This window comes from Carassius carassius, chromosome 46 (assembly GCF_963082965.1).
Source record: "Carassius carassius chromosome 46, fCarCar2.1, whole genome shotgun sequence".
Classification (NCBI taxonomy): Eukaryota; Metazoa; Chordata; class Actinopteri; order Cypriniformes; family Cyprinidae; genus Carassius; species Carassius carassius.
The window spans coordinates 17,132,064-17,151,325 of NC_081800.1; the positions used below are offsets into that span (position 1 = coordinate 17,132,064).

Below are 19,262 nucleotides of genomic sequence, written 5' to 3' on the forward strand. Positions count from 1 at the left end.
TTATTTGAGGCCATTAATAGAAATGCATTTATACCTAGTGTACAGCAAGCTTTCATTGAATGAAAAATGTGCATAACGGACATTACAGAACCTAAAAACATCTCAAATAAATTAAACTCAATAGTTGCACTAATGAATGTTTTGATAACCCTCATTAGTGACTTGTACATTTCTTGTTATGCTTATGATTCTTTCACTTAGGACAGGTTATGATTTTTTTGGAACTGTTGGATAAGTGGCCTCAATGATCGGAGCTTGTGTTTTTTTTCAACTCAAAAGCTAAAATGCTGAGCTCAGATTAATGAGGCCTATGGCGAGTCAGTTCCAAAAATATTAATATCCTGTGCTAATCGAAAGACACAAAGTCGACACAAAGGATGAATCCATTATTTGGTTATCATATAGCTTGAGAGATTTTCTAGCAACTTTTAGCGCGCTGGTTTTTGACCAGAAACACTAAATTGTGGATAAAGAATTTTCTTCACAGCACAGGTTAAATATAAATGAACTAGACTGCCGCTTCCTTATAGAATTGGTTGCTGTTTCAATGTGGAAGAGCATCAAATCTTTTTAGGCTCATTCAGCAGTTTGTTATTTGCACATTGCTTACATAAAATTACTCTAATAAAGACAGTAAAAGATTCAGTGATGACAACAATACATTTAATTAACATAAAGCTATAAATTTTGCACCGACACACTTGATATTTTGACAAATAAGAATTGAATTAAAAATACAAAAACGGATTTGAGAATGTGTGCATTGTTAAAGAAAAAAAAATTCACATGTAAACAATCTGCAGGAAGAAAGAACATTTTGATATCTAAGGCCATTCTGAAATAAAAGGTTAGGTGCTAATAAATGTTACTGTAATTTTAAGATAGAAAAGATATTTCCTCTCTTAGTTCACACTCTCTCTTTCAACAAGTCAGTTAAAACACCCTTTTTGCCTTTTGTCACACTCTCTCTCACACACACATCCAAAACCCTCAAGAAAGCATTGAAGGGTCGTTCCTGTTTCTGAATCATGATCTTGAGTTAGTGCTGCTAAGAACTGCCATCAAGTATAAAAGATCAGTCAAGTTTTGTTTTTTTTGGAGGACCAGATAAGGGGGTCCATTTGTTTATACGGTAACACCAGTGAGACACTACAATATATAGTCTACATACAAACCTTTCCAGTCACCTCAAATCAATATGAAGACAGAAATACAATTTTCATAAGGCATGGAACTGTGTTCATCTCCAAACATTTCTGTCACCCTCAATATACACATTTAAAACATTGATGTCAAGTTACGAATGTATTGTGTTAAAACTGCTGTGCTTTTAGTGAGGACAATGTCACAAACCCCTCCTCACTCCAGTTCTTACAATTACATTTCTAAGTTTAAAAAAAAAAAAAAAAAAAAAAAAACTTTTCTCGCAATCTTAAAATGCGGTGCATTTATTTTAAAATCATTCAAATGACTAGCAGTTTTGAATAAAAGAAGATATTTTTGTTTTGCTGGTGATACTGTTGATCCATAAAACGAAGTTAGCACTTCCAGAATGAAAACCGAAGGAGACTCCTCTGGCCACGAGAGGAGATAAAGTGCGCAGAAAAGTTTCATGTTAGTCCCTCAGGTCTAACTGCAAGAGCACAAGCGCTGCTCTATGGAAGAGGCATATCGGAAGTGGCACAACTGGCGGAAATGTGGTTTCACCTGGTTTAAAGGGCAAAAATATGTTCTAAAAGAAGAGCACCACACTCCTGGATGTCCAGAGAAGGTTGGGTGGCTTGAGCCAGGTTAAACGGGCCACAATCACATTATAAAGAACATAAAAATATGTAAAAGGCTCAGCGCAGGGGCAGAAAGAGGACTAACCAGCTCCTTCCTCCGTGTGGTGTTCAGACGGCACAGAGGAACAGCCACGTTGTGAGTGGTTCTTTGGGTGCCACTTTGAGCTTTAAGCACTTTGGTCCATGCTCACATGTTGTACGCCACGTAGATGGGATCCAGCTGATCAGCCAGGAAGGAGTCGCGCAGGTGCATGCGTTGCTTCTCACCACGCGAGTTGATCGGGACGACGCCGGGGTCCACGATGACCACCACACCAACTATAAGGTGATGCTCTTTCAGAACCACATTAGTGACCAGGGGAACCAAATCGAGAGCTTCCTGCTCAGATCCACTGAGCTCCACTACAACCACCAAAAGGTTGGTCCATGTAAAGACGGCACTGTAAGATAAAGCACATGATCCAATCAGAGGCATGAACATAAAAACACAAGCATAATGTTTAGTAACAACAACAAAACTTGTTTTGTGTAGTAATCGGGAAATGATGCATGCAGACAGGAAGTGTAAGTGTTCTTGAGGTTCTCACCTCTCAGCGATGCTGCGGTGCGCCCGAGACACAGAGGTCTCAATGTCAATGGGATGATAGCGCAAACCTCGCAACTCCAGGGTTTCATCAAGTGAACCCACCACAAACAGAGCATCGTGGCGATCTGAGGGAAGTTAAAGGACAAGAAAGAAAAAAAGCTTAGCATGTGCATTTTTATGCCTTGCAAACTTAAACATCTGGTTGTGAATTTGACATTTGGTTATGAATTTTGCTTTCTCTTGGGATTTTCCTGTATAATTAAAATAACTCTAAATCCAGCTATTTTTGCATTTTTGCCAAGGAAACCTGAACATTTAATGGAATTTATTTTATTTGCATAAAAAATGTAGTCTACTGTTATACAAAGTTTAGGGTCAGCTAGAATTAATAATGTTTTTGAAAGAAGTTTCTTATGTTCACCATGGCTGCATTTATTTGATCAAAATACAGCAAAAATGATTTATTAATTGTTAATCATTATTACAACTGAATAATAAATGTTTTGTATTTTTTCATAAAAATTAAAAAGTAATTTATTCCTGTCATGGCAAATCTTCAATTTTCAGCGATTACTTCAGTGTCACACGATCCTTCAGAAATTATTGTAATCTGGTGCTCAAGAAACATGCATTATCAGTGTTGAGAACGGTTGCTGCTTATTTGAAATAGAAATCTTTTGTGACATGGTAAACGCTTTAACTGTCCCTTTTGATCAATTCATGCATCCTTGCTGAATTAAAGCATAAAATAAAAATAAATTTACCGACTTACTGACCCCCAACGTTTGAACACTAATGTATAATAAAACATAAAAAAAATGACAAATATAATACTAAATGTAAAAATAAATTAGACATTGATAATTAGACATTTAAAATCTATATGAACAATAATCATCAATCTGTAAACTAGTACAGACCTCCACTGGCATCCAGTAGCTCTGTCCTCTTGACAAATCCCAGATATCCAGTTCTGGCCCAGAGCGTTTCAGTGTCTCCAAAGCTCAGCCGTGTGTTGAAGTGGTCTGCCTGCAGGCTCTCCTCACCATAGATCGTATAATAACCACTGGCATTATGAGGACTGTTCACCCAGATCTGGAAAACAAGACAAGAAATTGATTAAGATGCAATCTGCCACACAGAACTTACTGAGAATATGGTGGCATTTCCTTTGTGGACATTTAATTATTCATGCGATTACTCAAAATGTGTTTGGTCACCTCGCCTAGATGAGAGTCTCCTAGTGGTCCTCTTGTCTCTGGGTTCACGATGATTACTCTCACTCCAGGAAGAATCTTAAGGCAAGACACAGAAAACAATATGGGATGACTGATATGTCTTATAATAACAGTGCAAGATAAAGTAGGACAGCCTTACAGTCCCCGACTCCATCAGCGGCAGACTTTGAGGAGCTCCTCTCTCCACCAGCCTCACTCTATGACAGAGAAAGAAGAACAATGTCACACTGCAAGCATGTAGCTGACTGTCTTCATGTCACTACTGGCCTCGTCTCACACATACCTGTCATGCCGGAGGGACTTCATGTCTACATAAACAGTGGACGGGTCTGGACCAGCAGTGCCCTGATGGAAGGACACAGAAATCAAAATAAGGCTCTGCTCTTGCGTCATGACATAGGTTGACACAATGCATTTTTTGCCCCAACCTGTAGACAGATGGCCAGGTTGACTCTGGCGCCGAAAGCTGTGCTCACTGCGCGTGGAGACAGGCCCAGGTCTTTGAAGAGCTTGGAGAATGACTGCGTGAGTGCCAAACGAGGCCTCTCTTCTGCTATGACGACACAGCTCCTTACACAGGAGAGGTTCACGCCGCGCGCCTGCACATACATCTCTCGTCAGATTTTATAGACACTTCCACAATGTTTACATTGAACGTCTCTTTCTGAAAGCCGTTTTCCTCATTATTACAGGATTAGTGACCCCAAAATGAAAATTCTGCTTATTTACTCACCCTCATGCTATTCCAAACCTGTATGACTTCTGAGGAATACAAAAGGAGGAATTTTAATAATGTGCTGGTTGTTCTGTTGCAGTAAATGGAGATTGGAGCTTTCAAGTAAAATGAATGCATAATAAAAGTGGCACATCTGGCTTGTGTTTCTTCTGAAGCCATACAATCCATACTGGATCAGTCCTTTTTCTGAATGAATCATTCACTGGTTTTGTTTACAAATGGACATTGCTTCTACTCTCATGCCAACTAGGGAGGAGTCTCTTTGTATACAATATGTTCTCACCTGAATCTATTGTATGGTTTCAGAAGACTTTGAATATAGTACACAAGTTTAATGGATCACTTTTTAGTTTTTTGGTCATTTTTAGAGCTGTATAAAGTAGCAAGGATATTCTTCAAAAATACTCCTTTTGTCTTTCACTACAGTCATACAGGTTCAGTGACATGCAGATGAATAGTAACTTTTATGTGACTGAGTGTGACTGTACACTACCATTCAACCAAAATGTGAGGTAAGTACAATTTCTTTACGAAATTTATTCAGCAAGGATGCATTGATCAAATGTGAGTAAAGACTTTTACATTGCTACAAAACATTTTTATTTTTGTAAAACTTTGTAATCTTATCCAAAAAAAAAAAAAAACATTTTAACATATATTTAAATAGTAAACAGTTCTTTTAAATGGTAATATTTCTGTTTTTACAGTGTTTTTAATCAAATGAATGCAGCCTTGATGAGAATAAGAGACTTCTTTCAAACACAAATCACACCAACCCCAACGTTTTGAAGTTGACTCTGTTGACCCACCTTCAGAGCTTCAGTCTGTGTGCCAAGGCCTTTGGTGCAGAGCTCCATGACCGAGTATGAACAGAATGTGTCTCTGATCTTATACTGACTAAGCGTGCTCAACCACAGGGGCAGAGACGTCTCCAGCTCCAAGGGAGGGATCAGGATTGACTGGTGACCTGAATAAACACTAGACCCACACAGATACAAATTACAGTGGGTATTCTATAAATTCCAAGCATGGCATGGCACTGTGTCCTAACCAGGTGCAGTCTCAGCTTAACCTCAGATTAACATTGAATAGATGTGATTTATTGTGTTACGCCTGGTTAGGTCATTGTCTAAAAGGTTTGACTGTGTGCACTACCTAGACATACACCATAGCACAAAGCCCAGGCCACAGTAGGGGTCCATGCAGATGGCAATTTGTCTGGATGAGTACAGCTCACACTGCAGTTTGATGGACCGACATAGAGCATTGACTGCTGAGTGAGATATCTGAAAGAAACAAATGAACAAGCTGTTCAGGATGTGACCGGTCTAAGATCCTACATACTTGTTCTTGCCAAAAGCAAAATGAACAACTGAATGGATGCAAAGGCAAACAGTCAAGTCTTGCCTTAACTCCGGTCAGCATGCCTGTGGTGGACACACTGAAGTCCAGGTAGGCCAACATTTCCGCAGTGGGGGGTTTATAGATGTTTGAAGGCCGTTTTCTGGGAAGATCATCTGCACACATAAAATCAGTCAAGTCAGGGATACTGATTTTCAACAATTTGTATAAATGCCATGTAAAAAAAAAAATAATAATTCTGTACCTGTGTCTATGATATTCGGCCAAGTCTTCACATTCACACAGCCTGCCGCTTCTTTAGACCGCAAAATCTTCATCAGGGTCTGAGTCGTGAGGATGCAGGCTGCTTTGCTCACCTAACACAGACAACATTTCTCAGATTAACATCCTACTCTTTATAAAATCATAAATGTATGGCATGTGCAAAATAGTCACGACTCACGTCTATGATCATTCGGACTGTGGGGAGAGTGGCGGCAAGGTTCTGTGGATGAGGAGGCCTGACGGTGACCGGAATGCAACCAGCATACAGACAGCCATAAAAGGAGGCGATCAGGTCTATGCCTGTAGAAAAGAAACATTTTTATTGATAAAATTTCATGTGCTTTTAAAGAACGTCATTTACAAATTTTCAGTGTATTTTTGTGGGTAAAATCCAGTCATTTTAATAGGAATCCACACCATTGTAAATTTCTAACGAGGGCCAAAGATTTCCACATACAGATTGTGCAAAGAGTTCAACTTGGTCATGCTGACTGACCGTCTTGACATATAGAAAGCTACTTGGTTTGAAAGGGAATTCATCTAATCGCTACACTATTGCCTTAAGACAATGGACCATTTTTTTCTTGCATACTTTAGACCATACTCTAAACTGTGAAAGCTTGGATGGCCGTCATTACCTGGAGGATAAAGCAGTACTACATTGTCTCCAGTGTTAATTCCTCCTCTTTCCTGCAAAGCTGCAGTGATCTTCTCTGCTCGCTTGTGCAGTTGAGAACACGTGACTGTGCTCACTGCTACACCCTGAAGACCAAAGCAAAAAAACTCAGTACAGGACAGTTTGACTAAATGATCAGTTTGATGGGGGTTGTATGCATGTCACCTTTGCATTCAGCAGCATATAGAGCACATGATCAGGATCAGTCTGTGCTCTCCACTGCAGGGCTTCAGACAGGAACTGATGCTGCAGGACAGAATAGGACAGGTCTCAACTTATCCATAAAAAAAAGACCTCAATAAGATCAACAGAAATCTCAGCCTTGAACGTGATAACAGGAAGCCACAAATCAACACGTAGCATTTTTTTTTCACAAATCAACAGCATTACAAAGCCAGCGAATAAAAAAAGGGTCTGAGTTTTATAATTTCAGGGGTGTTACATAATTTGTCTGTATATTTAAACACCCATAGCAGGACTCATAGCAGGACTCATGCAGACAGCAGCAATAATGACCACACCATACAGCATTAGAGCATGTGTATGCCTTCTGTTTCCATCTCAAAAGTAAAAAAAGTACTTGAAACAAAATTTTAAATGAGAAATAAAGCCACTTTGTAGAATATAAAAATAATAATAAACTGTGACAAATCTAAAGTCACAGTTCTGAGATAAGTTAATAAAGTCCATTCTCCATTTATGCTTAAATAAAACCAAAATATCTTCAATAAAATCTATAACTTTATACATTTTTTGCCCCTGAGGTTGCTGTTGTTGTAGCTGGTTGCAAAGGGGAATTAAAGCCCAGCGCACACAGAAAGCAGAGAGTTGCTAGCATTTAGGCTTACCATGTTAGTGGGCCAAACACAGAGCTACAGCCGAGCACGAGAGAAAAAGACAGACCAGAGCACAAGCTTAGAGGAGACGAGACAAACTCTCTTCATCCCCAGCTCTCTTTAAACTCTATTTGTGTTGAGTTAAAGTTAATGACACTATCATTTAAACTAGATCGATACATGGAATGCCAGAGGCGTCTAGAGGTACTCAGAAACTGGAGGCGTAATGTTGCAAAATAATTATAATGGAGATGTTGTGTAATATGGTAAAATTTATGATTTATTACTTTATAACTTCTATAGAGATCAGATGTATTATTGAATCCTGGGACATCATGCAGGGATGCCTCACAATAGTGAGTTTACGAAGTAGTCCTGAAATCTTTGGCTAACCTTTCTGGATTGCTCTTGGTCATCGATGAGCCCAAGATCTCTCCCACTAGCCTGTGCGATCCTCTTTCCTGCCACCAGGTGCCCCACCATGATGGAGGCTGGACCAACTCCCACTGTGAGGAAAGGCAAGTTTATTTTTACAGCAAATTTCACACATAATAGTAATTTAAAGTGCTTTTCAGATACATAATAAAGAGTAAAAAAAGTGAAAGAAAAAGTAAGTATAAAAAAGAACAATCAACTGTAACAAGTGGAATACGTTAAAATATATAACTATTCTCAGTTAACTTGATGCTTGAAGGTTATTCCCCTCATCAAATTCAGAAAAAAGTGAGACAGATTTAGATGCAAACCAACTGTACCTGGTTGCTTTTGTCTGGGTTTTGGAAGGTTGGTCACACACGTATGAGGGCACATCAGAATATTGCAAGGGTGCAGAGATCCCTCCAGGAAGTGCTGTTTGGTGTCCGAAATATGAATACCACCCAGATGAGTTTTGGGTAACGTGTTAGCAGGGACCAGGGCCAAACAATACAAGCCCACCTGATGGATACTGTCTATCGCCTGTGAGAAAGCATGCAGAAAGCAGGGAGTCATGACACCTATTATTGTGAAACAGAGTCAAAATCTATAATTGGCAACACTGGATACTGTAAATGTCATTGTTATCTGCCTCATTGCATTTAGCTTGTCTACTCAGGTCCATTCATCTCAATTACCTGCTTCAGACTAACCGAAAGTTTGGGGAAGTCGTGGCCTAATGGTTAGAGAGTCGGACTCCCAATCGAAAGGTTGTGAGTTCGAGTCCAGGGCCGGCAGGAATTGTGGGTGGGGGGAGTGCATGTACAGTTCTCTCTCCACCTTCAATACCACGACTTAGGTGCCCTTGAGCAAGGCATTGAACCCCCAACTGCTCCCCGGGCGCCGCAGCATAAATGGCTGCCCACTGCTCCGGGTGTGTGCTCACAGTGTGTGTGTGTGTTCACTGCTCTGTGTGTGTGCATTTCGGATGGGTTAAATGCAGAGCACAAATTCTGAGTATGGGTCATCATACTTGGCTGAATGTCACTTCACTTTAAATACATTTTCAAGCGAGGTCAGTGCACCAAGGATGATTGGTAACTTGTGTATTACCTGCAGGACTCTACTCATCCACTGGAAACTGTCCTCTTCATTGGCATCAGGCCTCTGCTCTGCCACAATCACTACTCTCTCATCATAGAATACAGTGACGGAGAACACAGCAATCCTGCGTACACGACACAGTTTCAGAACCACATCACACTATGAGAATAGCCTATACGCATCCACCTGTAATTTGATTGTGTTTCGAGTCATTCGTACCTCCCTCGGTAGACCGTTTTGACCGGCTCCACTGCCAGCGCTGTGGCCACCAGGTCGTCTGCATTGTGTCTGCGCCCACTGACTGAAAGCAAACCCTCTATCTTCCCAACAACAAACACTAAACTTCCCTGAGGGCACAGAGAAGAGTTTTTTTCAATAAAAGACAAATTACCATGTCACAAATCTGCAAACAGGCTTTGTTTTACAGGTAATCTAACTGACCCCAAATTAATGGTACTCTGTATACAGTATATATATGTAGAGATGCTTTAAAAATGCAACAAAGTCTACTATACTATTACTTACCGGACCCACAAAGCCCAACAGTCCAGTGCGTGTGAAGGGAACGTCTCCAATAGGGTTACCGCCTGAGTTTACAGGAATCACCTGTGGCAAATAAGGTCAGTGAGACATTATTTTGAGTGAATGTGTATATTGCTTATAGAAATATTCCTTTTCATGAATCCTTACCTCAAAAGTGCTCTTGGTTACCCCGGGCAGGCCGTAGTACATGGTGCCTCCGGCACGAGAGTTCAACACTATCTCTCCGATCTCATCGGTCTTGCAGAGCATGGGCGGCCCATCGGACTTCACAATACACATCAGACCTGTAGTGCAGAAAGAAAACGCAGAAATGCTCTCTAATGTAATGAACTTACTAAATTCTTAGAATATTTCAAACTTAAATGAATTACATTCAAGAGTGCATCTTAAACAATTCTGTGCCTATACAATCATTTATATTTATTAAAAAAGAGTAAAATTCAAACATTTCAGTAATAGTGACAGTTCAGACAGATTTCAAACCATACATAAATATGTATGTGTTTGTAAACACTGTATTTTTTATTGGTTCATGCTAATAAAAGGACTGAAATCAGATACACCAAAAAGTCAAGTTTTTGCTCCTATATTGCATGCTAAATTTGTTGCCAAAACCCATTAGTAGTTTCCAAGGCGGCAGCTGGTTTCAAACTTACAGACAGTTCACGCCACATATACATGATCTACAGTAAAATTTTCAAATGGTTGCAGAGTCTCACCTCCAGGCATGACATGTCCTACATCTTGCACAGTAAGGGCAGAGTTCTTATCCTCCGTGTTGACCCGAATCACCCCATGACTGAGTCCCGCCATTGACAGAATGGCTCTGGCAGGGAGCGGAGTGCCCTGAGCACCAGGCCTAAACACATAAAGTGACTTTAAAGCATATCTACTGCAATAACGTGTACAATGATGATATGCATAGCTCTTGTCACATGCAGGTACCTGCGGATAGCCACTGTCATGGCCTCAGGGGAGGAAGCACATGGACAGATCATCTCGGGTTTCAACCCATGAGACTGAAACACGTTTAGGAAGGCATCACATGAAGACACAGACCCTAAAGACAGAAATATGGATAAATTATTTCCACTTACAGCCACTAAAGCACAGAAATACAGCCATTTCAAGCTCTTTCCCATAGCTTGTTTACTCACAAGGATTGGCTCCATCAGCTACGATTAGCATGCGCAGGGAAGACAGATTGGTGTCCTTCTGATCTCTGTGAGCCATCATAGCCCAGTGCAGGTCTCTACATTTCACCAAGGCCACACGAGCTGTGCGCACACATATACATGAAAGACATTTAGATCCTGTAGCACAGAACTGTAGATATTTTGATAATGTGCCATGATTTCTTTCTAGATGATTGACCATCAGCCAGATTGCTGAAACAGTTATAAGCACATAAGGTGAGGATGTCTTTACCTTTGTGAACATGAACTCTCTGCACCCAGGACAGTGGACAAGCCTTCATGACAGAGTATGACACACTAATAGTGTGGATCCTGTTCATGACACTCTGTAAGACACAAACACATGCAGCCATGCGGGAAGTGGGTAAAACTGAAAAGAACTGACAAAACTGAAATATTCAGAAGATTCACACTCACCGTTAGAACTCCATGCCAAAGGCCTGAGTCTTTCTTGAAATCCACGACATTAACCAGTGTTTCTCCTAAAGAAGAGCACAGAAAAATACAATTCTCTTTGAAAAAAGTACATTTTTATAATATCATAATGCTTCGTAATTAAAAATTTGCACAAAACGAAACTACTAAAGACTTTAATGAAAATATACAAATGGTATAATTTACTAAATAATACTGAATAGAAAATATTAAATCATTTCAGACCTAAATTTAAAAATTAAAAAATTAGAATTTTAAAAATACATAGGGCTGACAAATTGATATAAGCCAGTCAACAGGTCAAGATTCGAACATTCTTCAAGGACAAAGTTCGCAACAGTTTGATTAAATTAAATGGGACAAAAATCTCCACTTCAAATTGCTATTCAGAAAAATCTAAATTATTTTTAAAATAATGAAATAATCTATGACTAAGCACTGGAAGTTTATCTCATTGCTTAAGTGTTGTGCTATTGTAATTACAGTCTTCAGTGCGCTTGTTGTAAAGCAGTTGCGTAGCACTCACCTTCACAGTAATTACAGGCCTGTGTTAGAGCCTGACAGTGTGTCAGCATGGAAATTTTTGACACAGCCACTCCCATCACTGTACCCTCCTTAGAGGCTTTGTACTGAAAACACACACATCACAGAATTTGACAGATTGAAAGGATTCTTACTCATGTAAACACATGACTGCACTCACCTCTATGTAAGCAGTGTCAGTGTTTGCAGTAGGTATGTGCGGCTGCCAGTCCTTGGAAGGTTTCGTGAGATACTTGGTATCAGTGACCACCCATTTGAGCCGAGGCCATCCTGTAAGAAAACAGGTTAAACTTCCAATCTACAGCTTCAAAAGCGAACTTTATGATGAATTTGAGAAAGCAAGGTGATAAAATAAGAAAAAGAAACAGGAACTAACCTTTAAATTGCATTATTTCTCCATTCTGGGTCTTTGAAAGTCCTTTTAGACATACTTCACTAGTGAGAGCGAGACCCACACCACAGCTGCCTAATAAGAAGCCTATCTGCTGACTTCCTGCATCCTAAAAATCAGATGAACAACGGTGAACATTTCATCTAGCTAATATTATGTTTGAAAAGTTGTTCAGACTTAATCTTCTCTCATACCTTCAGAGATAAAGGCACCTCTATTGGGACAGGAATGACCTCAGCGAGAAGGCACCCATAAAAAGCCACCCAGAACATCCCAGGGTCACTGTTGGGATAAACTAATGCCACCTAAAGAAAAAATTTGGAGAATAAGATCAAAGACTACAGAAATACTAAGACGGTTTACACCTATACTTATGAATGGAAAGAAACTGCAATATGGCGGAATAGTCCCACCTTCTAAATGATAGAGCCAATCACTGATTGGTAAAGTCATTGCGTCACTGCAGCAACCGTTAGTTGTTGCTCCAGTTCCCATAAAAATCTGAGGCTAGACCACCCGATGCACATGCAATATGAATGCACATTGGCTGGTCTAGCCTGAAAAATAAACCTTTTTTAGGCTTTTTGAGCATAAGAAACAACATTCACATTTTTGTTTTGTTCTGTTTTGTTTCATTTCATTTCGTTCATTTTTTGATCATTTCAGATTTTCTTGCTGATTTGAAATATGTAATTACTTGCGAGTTCATATGGCAGTTTTTCAGATTTTAGGATCAGGATCTATTAATTTAGATAGGCCTTTGTGTTGGATGAGCCACCCAGTGGCATTGCAAATATGGCTGCCCGATTCAACATACTTTTCTTGAAAGGGACTTTGATAAGACACAGCCTTGAGCTGAAAACAGTATATGATTGTGGTGTACCGAGTACTGTGTTGAAATCTTACTCTATCTCCAGGTTTCAGAACTGGTTCATTTTTGGTGCCAAGTTTGTTTAAAAGCGTGTACGCCAACTTCAGACTGCGACTCCACAGTTTACCTACAGGGATCAAAGGATGACCGAAGCTTATTAAAAACACAATATATTAAAAGAAATAGTCAGACAAATAATAAATATAATAGCGTATGGGTTTTGAGTGACACAAGGGGAGTAAATAATGACAGAACTTCTTTTTTGAGTATTCCATCAAAACATGGTGAGTCTACTTGTGCCTATCCAAACAACACCTTACCATAGGTAAGGGTGTAGAGTGGTTTTCCAGTGATGTCCAAAGCAGTGAGGGCTGGACTCTTGGCCTGTGTGGCTCCCCAACGTGCCAGTGCCGCCTGCAGAGCTGGAGGCCAGTTACTGACCACCCCTAGTGGCTCTCCCTTTACTGGAATCATCTGTCGCCCCTCTGGCCTGGGGGTGTTGGGATCTGGCTGGGGAACTGCAAACAGAGAAGACACAGAATATGGTACAGTACAGTAGGGTCAAAAATTCTAAGGACAAACTGAAAATCTGAGACTGAGAATCTAATTTTAATACTGGAAACAGTAACATTACAATGTAAAATGAAATGATTTACTACTCTGCACTAATTCTAGGTCACAGATCAGATAAATTTGAGACATTGATCAAGTGACTCTGCAAAGGTGGTCAGAGGTTCTTGCTTCTACTAAAGCTCAAGATGCTCTTTGGATCATTCTTTAATCATGCTGGAGAACATGATAATCAGGTTTTAAACAAACTTGTGAAGTTCATGCAACTCAATTCTGCTGGTATTAGAGTAAAACGAGGACAAACCAAATAAAAAAGACATTCTGAAATTCATATTATTATTATTATTTTTAACTCAAATTGCTCTTCTGATATAATTTGTAACGAAGACTGTTGAATTCAATTATAAAATAATTTAGAAGCATAATAGAAGTGAAAAATATTCAAATAAATGTAGTATAGAACCAGAAAGAGCTCCATACCTTCCACAATCTCTTCAAAATCATCCACAAAGAATTCGCTGAGCGGAGGCCGCTTAGGTCTCTTTAATGTGTTAAGCAGCTGCTGTATTTTGGTGGAGACACGACTGTGAGCTGGAACACCTGTTGACAGAAATATTCTCATTCATCCGTTCATACTACAGGAATGTGAGCTGGTCAAATTATGACATATGATGACATATAAGTCAAAGCAAATACAGATGATTCAATCAGGTTTGTCACAACACAGAAATCATCAACAACACAGAGCATCATACAGGATCAAGTTGGGAGGACGAAACCACTGGGTGTCACTGCACTGCACTAAACACCCCTCCACCCCTACCTTTTCCTACAGTCAGATGGCATGGGACCAAGGAGGAAGCAAAACATTAAAATGGTAACGGAAACACATGACAACCACTTCAGTTTAAAATCTCTCTGAACCAGGCGTCACTTTAAACAGAAAGTAAAAAAGCCATTCAAATCAATTAATTTACATTATTTTATACAGTCGCTTGTGTTTACTGGATAAGGATAAAATGTTTACAAAAAAAAACATAATATTAAGATGTAAACTACAATCATATTTTCTGTTAATTAATTAGATCTTATTATAGCTTGAAATTTCTAAAAACAAAAATTATTTATTAATTTATAATTTATAAGTGGAAATTAGGGCTGTGCAAAAAATCGAATGCGATTTTCATGCACATCTCATCAGTAAAGACGCTCCTGTAATTAGAAGTATATCTCCAGCACGTGCGTTCAGATCAGGGTTGCCAGGTTTTCACAACAAATCCTGCCCAGTTGCTTCTCAAAACTAGTCCAATCGCGCTTCCAGGAGGTTCCCCGATAAAAATTGCTTCCCAGGGTTACAACATAAGTTTTTTAGCAGGGTTGCCTTGGTAAAATTTGAATTTTAGGTGCTAAATATCACGTTATTTGTATTGGGGTCGCTTCGACCCGCGGACATGAAAAACAACCACAGACTTGGTTTGAAGCAACCCCAATACAAATAACGTGATATTTAGCCCCTAAAATGCGAATTTTACCAAGGCAACCCTTCCAAAAAAATTTAGATTTAAACCCCGGGAAGCAATTTTTATCGGGGAACCTCCTCGAAACGCGATTGGGCTAGTTTTGGACTAGTTTTAAGAAGCAACTGGGCAGGATTTGTTGTGAAAACCTGGCAACCCTGATCTGAACGCACGTGCTGGAGATATACTTCTAATCACAGGAGCATCTTTACTGATGAGATGCGCATGAAAATCGCATTCGATTTTTTGCACAGCCCTAGTTGAAACTACATAGAACGGGCCTTAAATGAAAAGATTAACTGTAACCAATTTGTTTTTAAAAAAAAAAAAAAATGGTCTTTACTAGTGAGACTAAATAAAATTATTCTATATAAATACATTATTCCAAAATGTTAAAATCAAATAATGTTGGTGTGAATAAAACAAATGTGAATCATTACCCTAAAATGTTGTAATTGGATGAATTAAACACTTTTTTGCAGTGTGCTACAGCAGGTGAATTTAAATCAAATTAAGTCTATGTAATTTTAAGGTAAAATAAAAATAATCATCCTATACAGAACTTACGTTTACTTCTGGCTTTCAAACGTGTATGCAAGTTCTACTTTACAAAAAAAAAAAAAAACATTTCAGTTTTGTCACAGTTTATCCGTTTCGTTTCTCATCCAGCTTGCGAGAAGTTGATCTGAACATCTTTTCACGGTCTACTCGTGTTCAGGGCGCGGACCGGTACATTATATGCTTACGCAGGTTCCGTGCGTGCAGGAAAGGCTTTTTTTCTTTGATTCGAATATTACAATGTTGGGATTCAACTCTGTACTAGATATGTGATGTTGCCCATACCGCCGGCAGTGTCCATCATGCTGGAGCGGCTCTGGCCACGGCTCATGCCCCTCACTGTGATGTTGGGTGGCAGGTCCACTCTGGAGTTCCTGTCCTGGGGTGCTGTGGACGTGACGTCAGGCGGAACGCTGCTGCTCTCTGAAGTGAAGACATGACAGCACAGTGATTCATCCGGCGATTCAACTCTTTCACTTGCTTAATATAAAACAACTGAACAAACAGGTTTGAATAGACAGTGTAATGCTGACTGCTTTGGAAATTCTGATTTGCTACTGCTTTGTTTTGCCTTCACCAGGTCATTAGAAGTCAAATAGTGCCTATGTAAGCGTATGACAACTATAAAACTGAAGCTCTTTTGTATGTGTATTAGTGGTCGTCTATGATTCATCTCCTGAACGTGTGTGTATGTGTGACTCATTATCCTGCAGTACCTATGCGGGTGTGTGCCAGCACGTCAGCGAGCACGCTGGTCTGCCCCTGGCTGTGGTTGTGGTTCTGAGTTTTGCCATCGCCGTGAGAGAGGGTAGAGGAGGCAGAAGAGGAGGTGGAGGAGCTCTGGACAGAGCGGTTGATCCAGTACTCGGGACTCTGGAGATTCTGAGCCAGCATTGCACTGATAGCGGCCTGACGCCTCCGTAGGGAGCCCTCGTCCTCTGACGCCGACGACGTATCTGTGGCGACACACGTACAACAATAGTTAAAAAAGCTATTTATTCACAGAAGTAAAAAACTAAATGCAGATAAAAGACAACAAAAGGCAGACACATACTTGTTAAATCTGAATACATTAGAAGAGTATTAGCAGTGATATAGAAATTGAGGTTACCTAATTAAATTAATCACATTATATAGTATCAAATTTGCTAAATATCTTCTCTTGCTCTTAAGGCTATGGTGTGCCCTAAAGGTTCGGGTGTGCCTGTAGTTTCTGAGACCCTGCTGGTCAGTGAGATCTGGACAGAAGGAGCAGCAGAAGGCTTGTGGGTGAAGCAGGACCCACCTGGAGGAGTGCAGTTTTCCGCAGCAGACTGGGCGAAGGCTGAACGACGCTTAGTGGGCATTGGAAGGGCCATCTTCTCCTCTTTATGCCTGGCCAGAGCTGCCTGCACAGCCTCTGTGTGGATATCTAGCAGAAGGATGCAAAGAACGATGAGAATAAAAGAGAATGAAGAGTACAGAAAGGCAAACATAGAGAAAAACAGCTACCCAATGCACATGACAGGAGGCAGATGAGACACCCAGCAATGTCACCAGCAGTGACTGTAGTTATTAAACTGACTCATGTAGAGACAAAGAAATGTCTCTTTGTGGTGACAAACTCATGAGAGAACTGTCTGTTCACACTGAGGCATTCAGTAACACAATGTACATTTATTTGGGCCGGAATTGAGAAATGGCTTGAGGTTTGGCTGTTTATTACCTTCTGGTTGATGCTGCAATTACATAACTAGGGGACAAAAAGCATCTTTCTGCATTGTTAACTTTTCAGAAATCCTCCATTTTTACAACCACTATACACACAACAAATATTATAGATGTTTTGCCTTTTTTTTTTCGCCTTTTTTTCTTCTTCAGGTATTACATATCTCATTGGGTCAGCCTCAAAAAAGAAAGAGTAGAAACATATACTGCTGTTCAAAAGTTTTTTTTAAAGAAATGAATACTTCTGCAAGTGACAGTAAAGACATTTGCAAAACATGTTACAAAAAATCTTCAATTTTAAATAAATGCTATTCTTTTGAACCTTCTATTGTTCTGAAAAACAGTTTCCTCAAAAACATTAGGAAGCACAACTGTTTTTAACATTTATAATAGTAATATTAAATGTTCCTTGAGCTCCAAATCAGTATATTAGAATGATTTCTGAAGGATCATGTGACACTTAAGACTGGAGTGATGACTTGTAAAAATTCAGCTGTATCATCACACAAATACATTGCATTTTAATTCATTAAATGCAGCTATGGTGAGATTTCTTTCAAAAGCATTTTAAAAATCTTACCAACCCCAAATATTTGAACAGAAGTGTACAGTGAACTGATTTTCCTTACCTGACCGGTAGCGGTCATCCCGTGTTCCTCCACTGCGGTGAGCTCGGTGTTGCCGTGGGGCAGCAACGGGGACAGCATTAGGGCTAGAGGTAGACTCTGAAGAAAGGCCCGGGGTCAACTGGATGCTCACATCCACATCTATAAAGATCACAGCTCATAAAATAAACTCCCTCATAAACAAAATCAACACCATAAGGTACATTTTCAGAAACCGCAAAGTACATGCATATAAACGGCTATTACAGGAATCAATTATTAACCTGATATTGAAAAGAAGTCTTAAAAGTCTTCCTCTTATTTCTTAAAAATGTTTTTTTGTTCTTTCCACAGAATAAAGAACTTAATACAGGATTGTAAAGACAAAAGGGTGAGTAAATAAAGAAAACATTAGTTATAACATTTAGTTTACATTATATTTTGAATGAAAACGTATCTATTAAATTCAATTTAAAAAATTTGTAAAGTACTTTTCACAATACACTTTGTTTCAAAGTATCTTTACAGAAAATGCATGTGTCAGACTACATTACAATTTAGAGGGATCTGTTAGCAGAAGTGAATGTGTTAACATTAAGTTAATTTCAGGCAGTAGCTCATTAAAGCAATTAATATAAGTGTGATCATAATGATTACAATATAGAGAAAATTTGGCAGCTGTGCATATAGATTAAATTTGGCACCTACACAACAAATATGGCTAGATACAGTGAATTAGATATTTGAAGATCAAAAATAATGTGTCCCTGCAATCCAGTATATAATGGCTTGTGTAACTATAGAACAACTGATGAGGTCACTGAACTATCAAAACCCACCAATAGTGAACTCACCTGTTTCAGTTCCTCTAGGTAAGTTGCTGCATACAGGAAGCCTATTTGTATGTGTGTGTGTGGACACTAACGGGTCAGAAATTTCCCTGAGAAATGTGATGGCTGATTGCACGATCGGAAAATAATCAAATAATCTCAAGATTTTTTACAGATAAAAATATGACCACAAGGCCACAAGACTATTTCAACTGTTTGTTTTATTTTTAAAGTGCAGTCTCTTAAACGCGCAGTATGGAATTTTTGGCCACCAGGGGTCACTCAATCAAAACAATAACATGAGACGTACTTTGATGACGTCGGGAAAGAGCGTAGGTTCATGGGAGTTGTTGTTCATTGGAACACGCGCTCTGTCGCTCCCCACATTCCTCACTCATTTTAACTGAGGCCGGCGACACACTGGATGCGTGGCGCAAGCGTCTCAGCTACGTGGCGTGTCAGTTTTTAATTCGGCTCCCATGTTAATAGGTTAGAG

General features: G+C 39.5%; 1 protein-coding gene across 1 annotated transcript in view; it reads right to left on the reverse strand.

Moving 5' to 3' along the window:
• Positions 1-646: 646 nt before the first annotated feature.
• LOC132129621 (disco-interacting protein 2 homolog B-A) overlaps positions 647-19,262 on the reverse strand; it is a 61,509-nt gene continuing 42,893 nt past the window's right edge. The window contains exons 3-38 of the mRNA XM_059541260.1: positions 17,961-18,098; positions 16,910-17,035; positions 16,341-16,580; positions 15,910-16,047; positions 14,030-14,149; positions 13,300-13,497; positions 13,015-13,106; positions 12,303-12,413; positions 12,094-12,217; positions 11,878-11,987; positions 11,701-11,803; positions 11,157-11,221; positions 10,972-11,065; positions 10,701-10,820; positions 10,489-10,603; positions 10,263-10,402; positions 9,691-9,827; positions 9,526-9,606; positions 9,220-9,347; positions 9,010-9,124; positions 8,238-8,439; positions 7,876-7,988; positions 6,812-6,892; positions 6,609-6,732; positions 6,149-6,270; positions 5,951-6,062; positions 5,752-5,861; positions 5,500-5,630; positions 5,154-5,322; positions 4,037-4,207; positions 3,892-3,953; positions 3,748-3,805; positions 3,591-3,665; positions 3,291-3,465; positions 2,372-2,495; positions 647-2,224 (exon numbers count right to left, since the gene is read on the reverse strand). Of these exons, the coding sequence (XP_059397243.1) occupies positions 1,972-2,224; positions 2,372-2,495; positions 3,291-3,465; positions 3,591-3,665; positions 3,748-3,805; positions 3,892-3,953; positions 4,037-4,207; positions 5,154-5,322; positions 5,500-5,630; positions 5,752-5,861; positions 5,951-6,062; positions 6,149-6,270; positions 6,609-6,732; positions 6,812-6,892; positions 7,876-7,988; positions 8,238-8,439; positions 9,010-9,124; positions 9,220-9,347; positions 9,526-9,606; positions 9,691-9,827; positions 10,263-10,402; positions 10,489-10,603; positions 10,701-10,820; positions 10,972-11,065; positions 11,157-11,221; positions 11,701-11,803; positions 11,878-11,987; positions 12,094-12,217; positions 12,303-12,413; positions 13,015-13,106; positions 13,300-13,497; positions 14,030-14,149; positions 15,910-16,047; positions 16,341-16,580; positions 16,910-17,035; positions 17,961-18,098 (4,577 nt within the window). The 3' untranslated portion in view covers positions 647-1,971. The remainder of the gene's footprint in view (positions 2,225-2,371; positions 2,496-3,290; positions 3,466-3,590; positions 3,666-3,747; positions 3,806-3,891; positions 3,954-4,036; positions 4,208-5,153; positions 5,323-5,499; positions 5,631-5,751; positions 5,862-5,950; positions 6,063-6,148; positions 6,271-6,608; positions 6,733-6,811; positions 6,893-7,875; positions 7,989-8,237; positions 8,440-9,009; positions 9,125-9,219; positions 9,348-9,525; positions 9,607-9,690; positions 9,828-10,262; positions 10,403-10,488; positions 10,604-10,700; positions 10,821-10,971; positions 11,066-11,156; positions 11,222-11,700; positions 11,804-11,877; positions 11,988-12,093; positions 12,218-12,302; positions 12,414-13,014; positions 13,107-13,299; positions 13,498-14,029; positions 14,150-15,909; positions 16,048-16,340; positions 16,581-16,909; positions 17,036-17,960; positions 18,099-19,262) is intronic.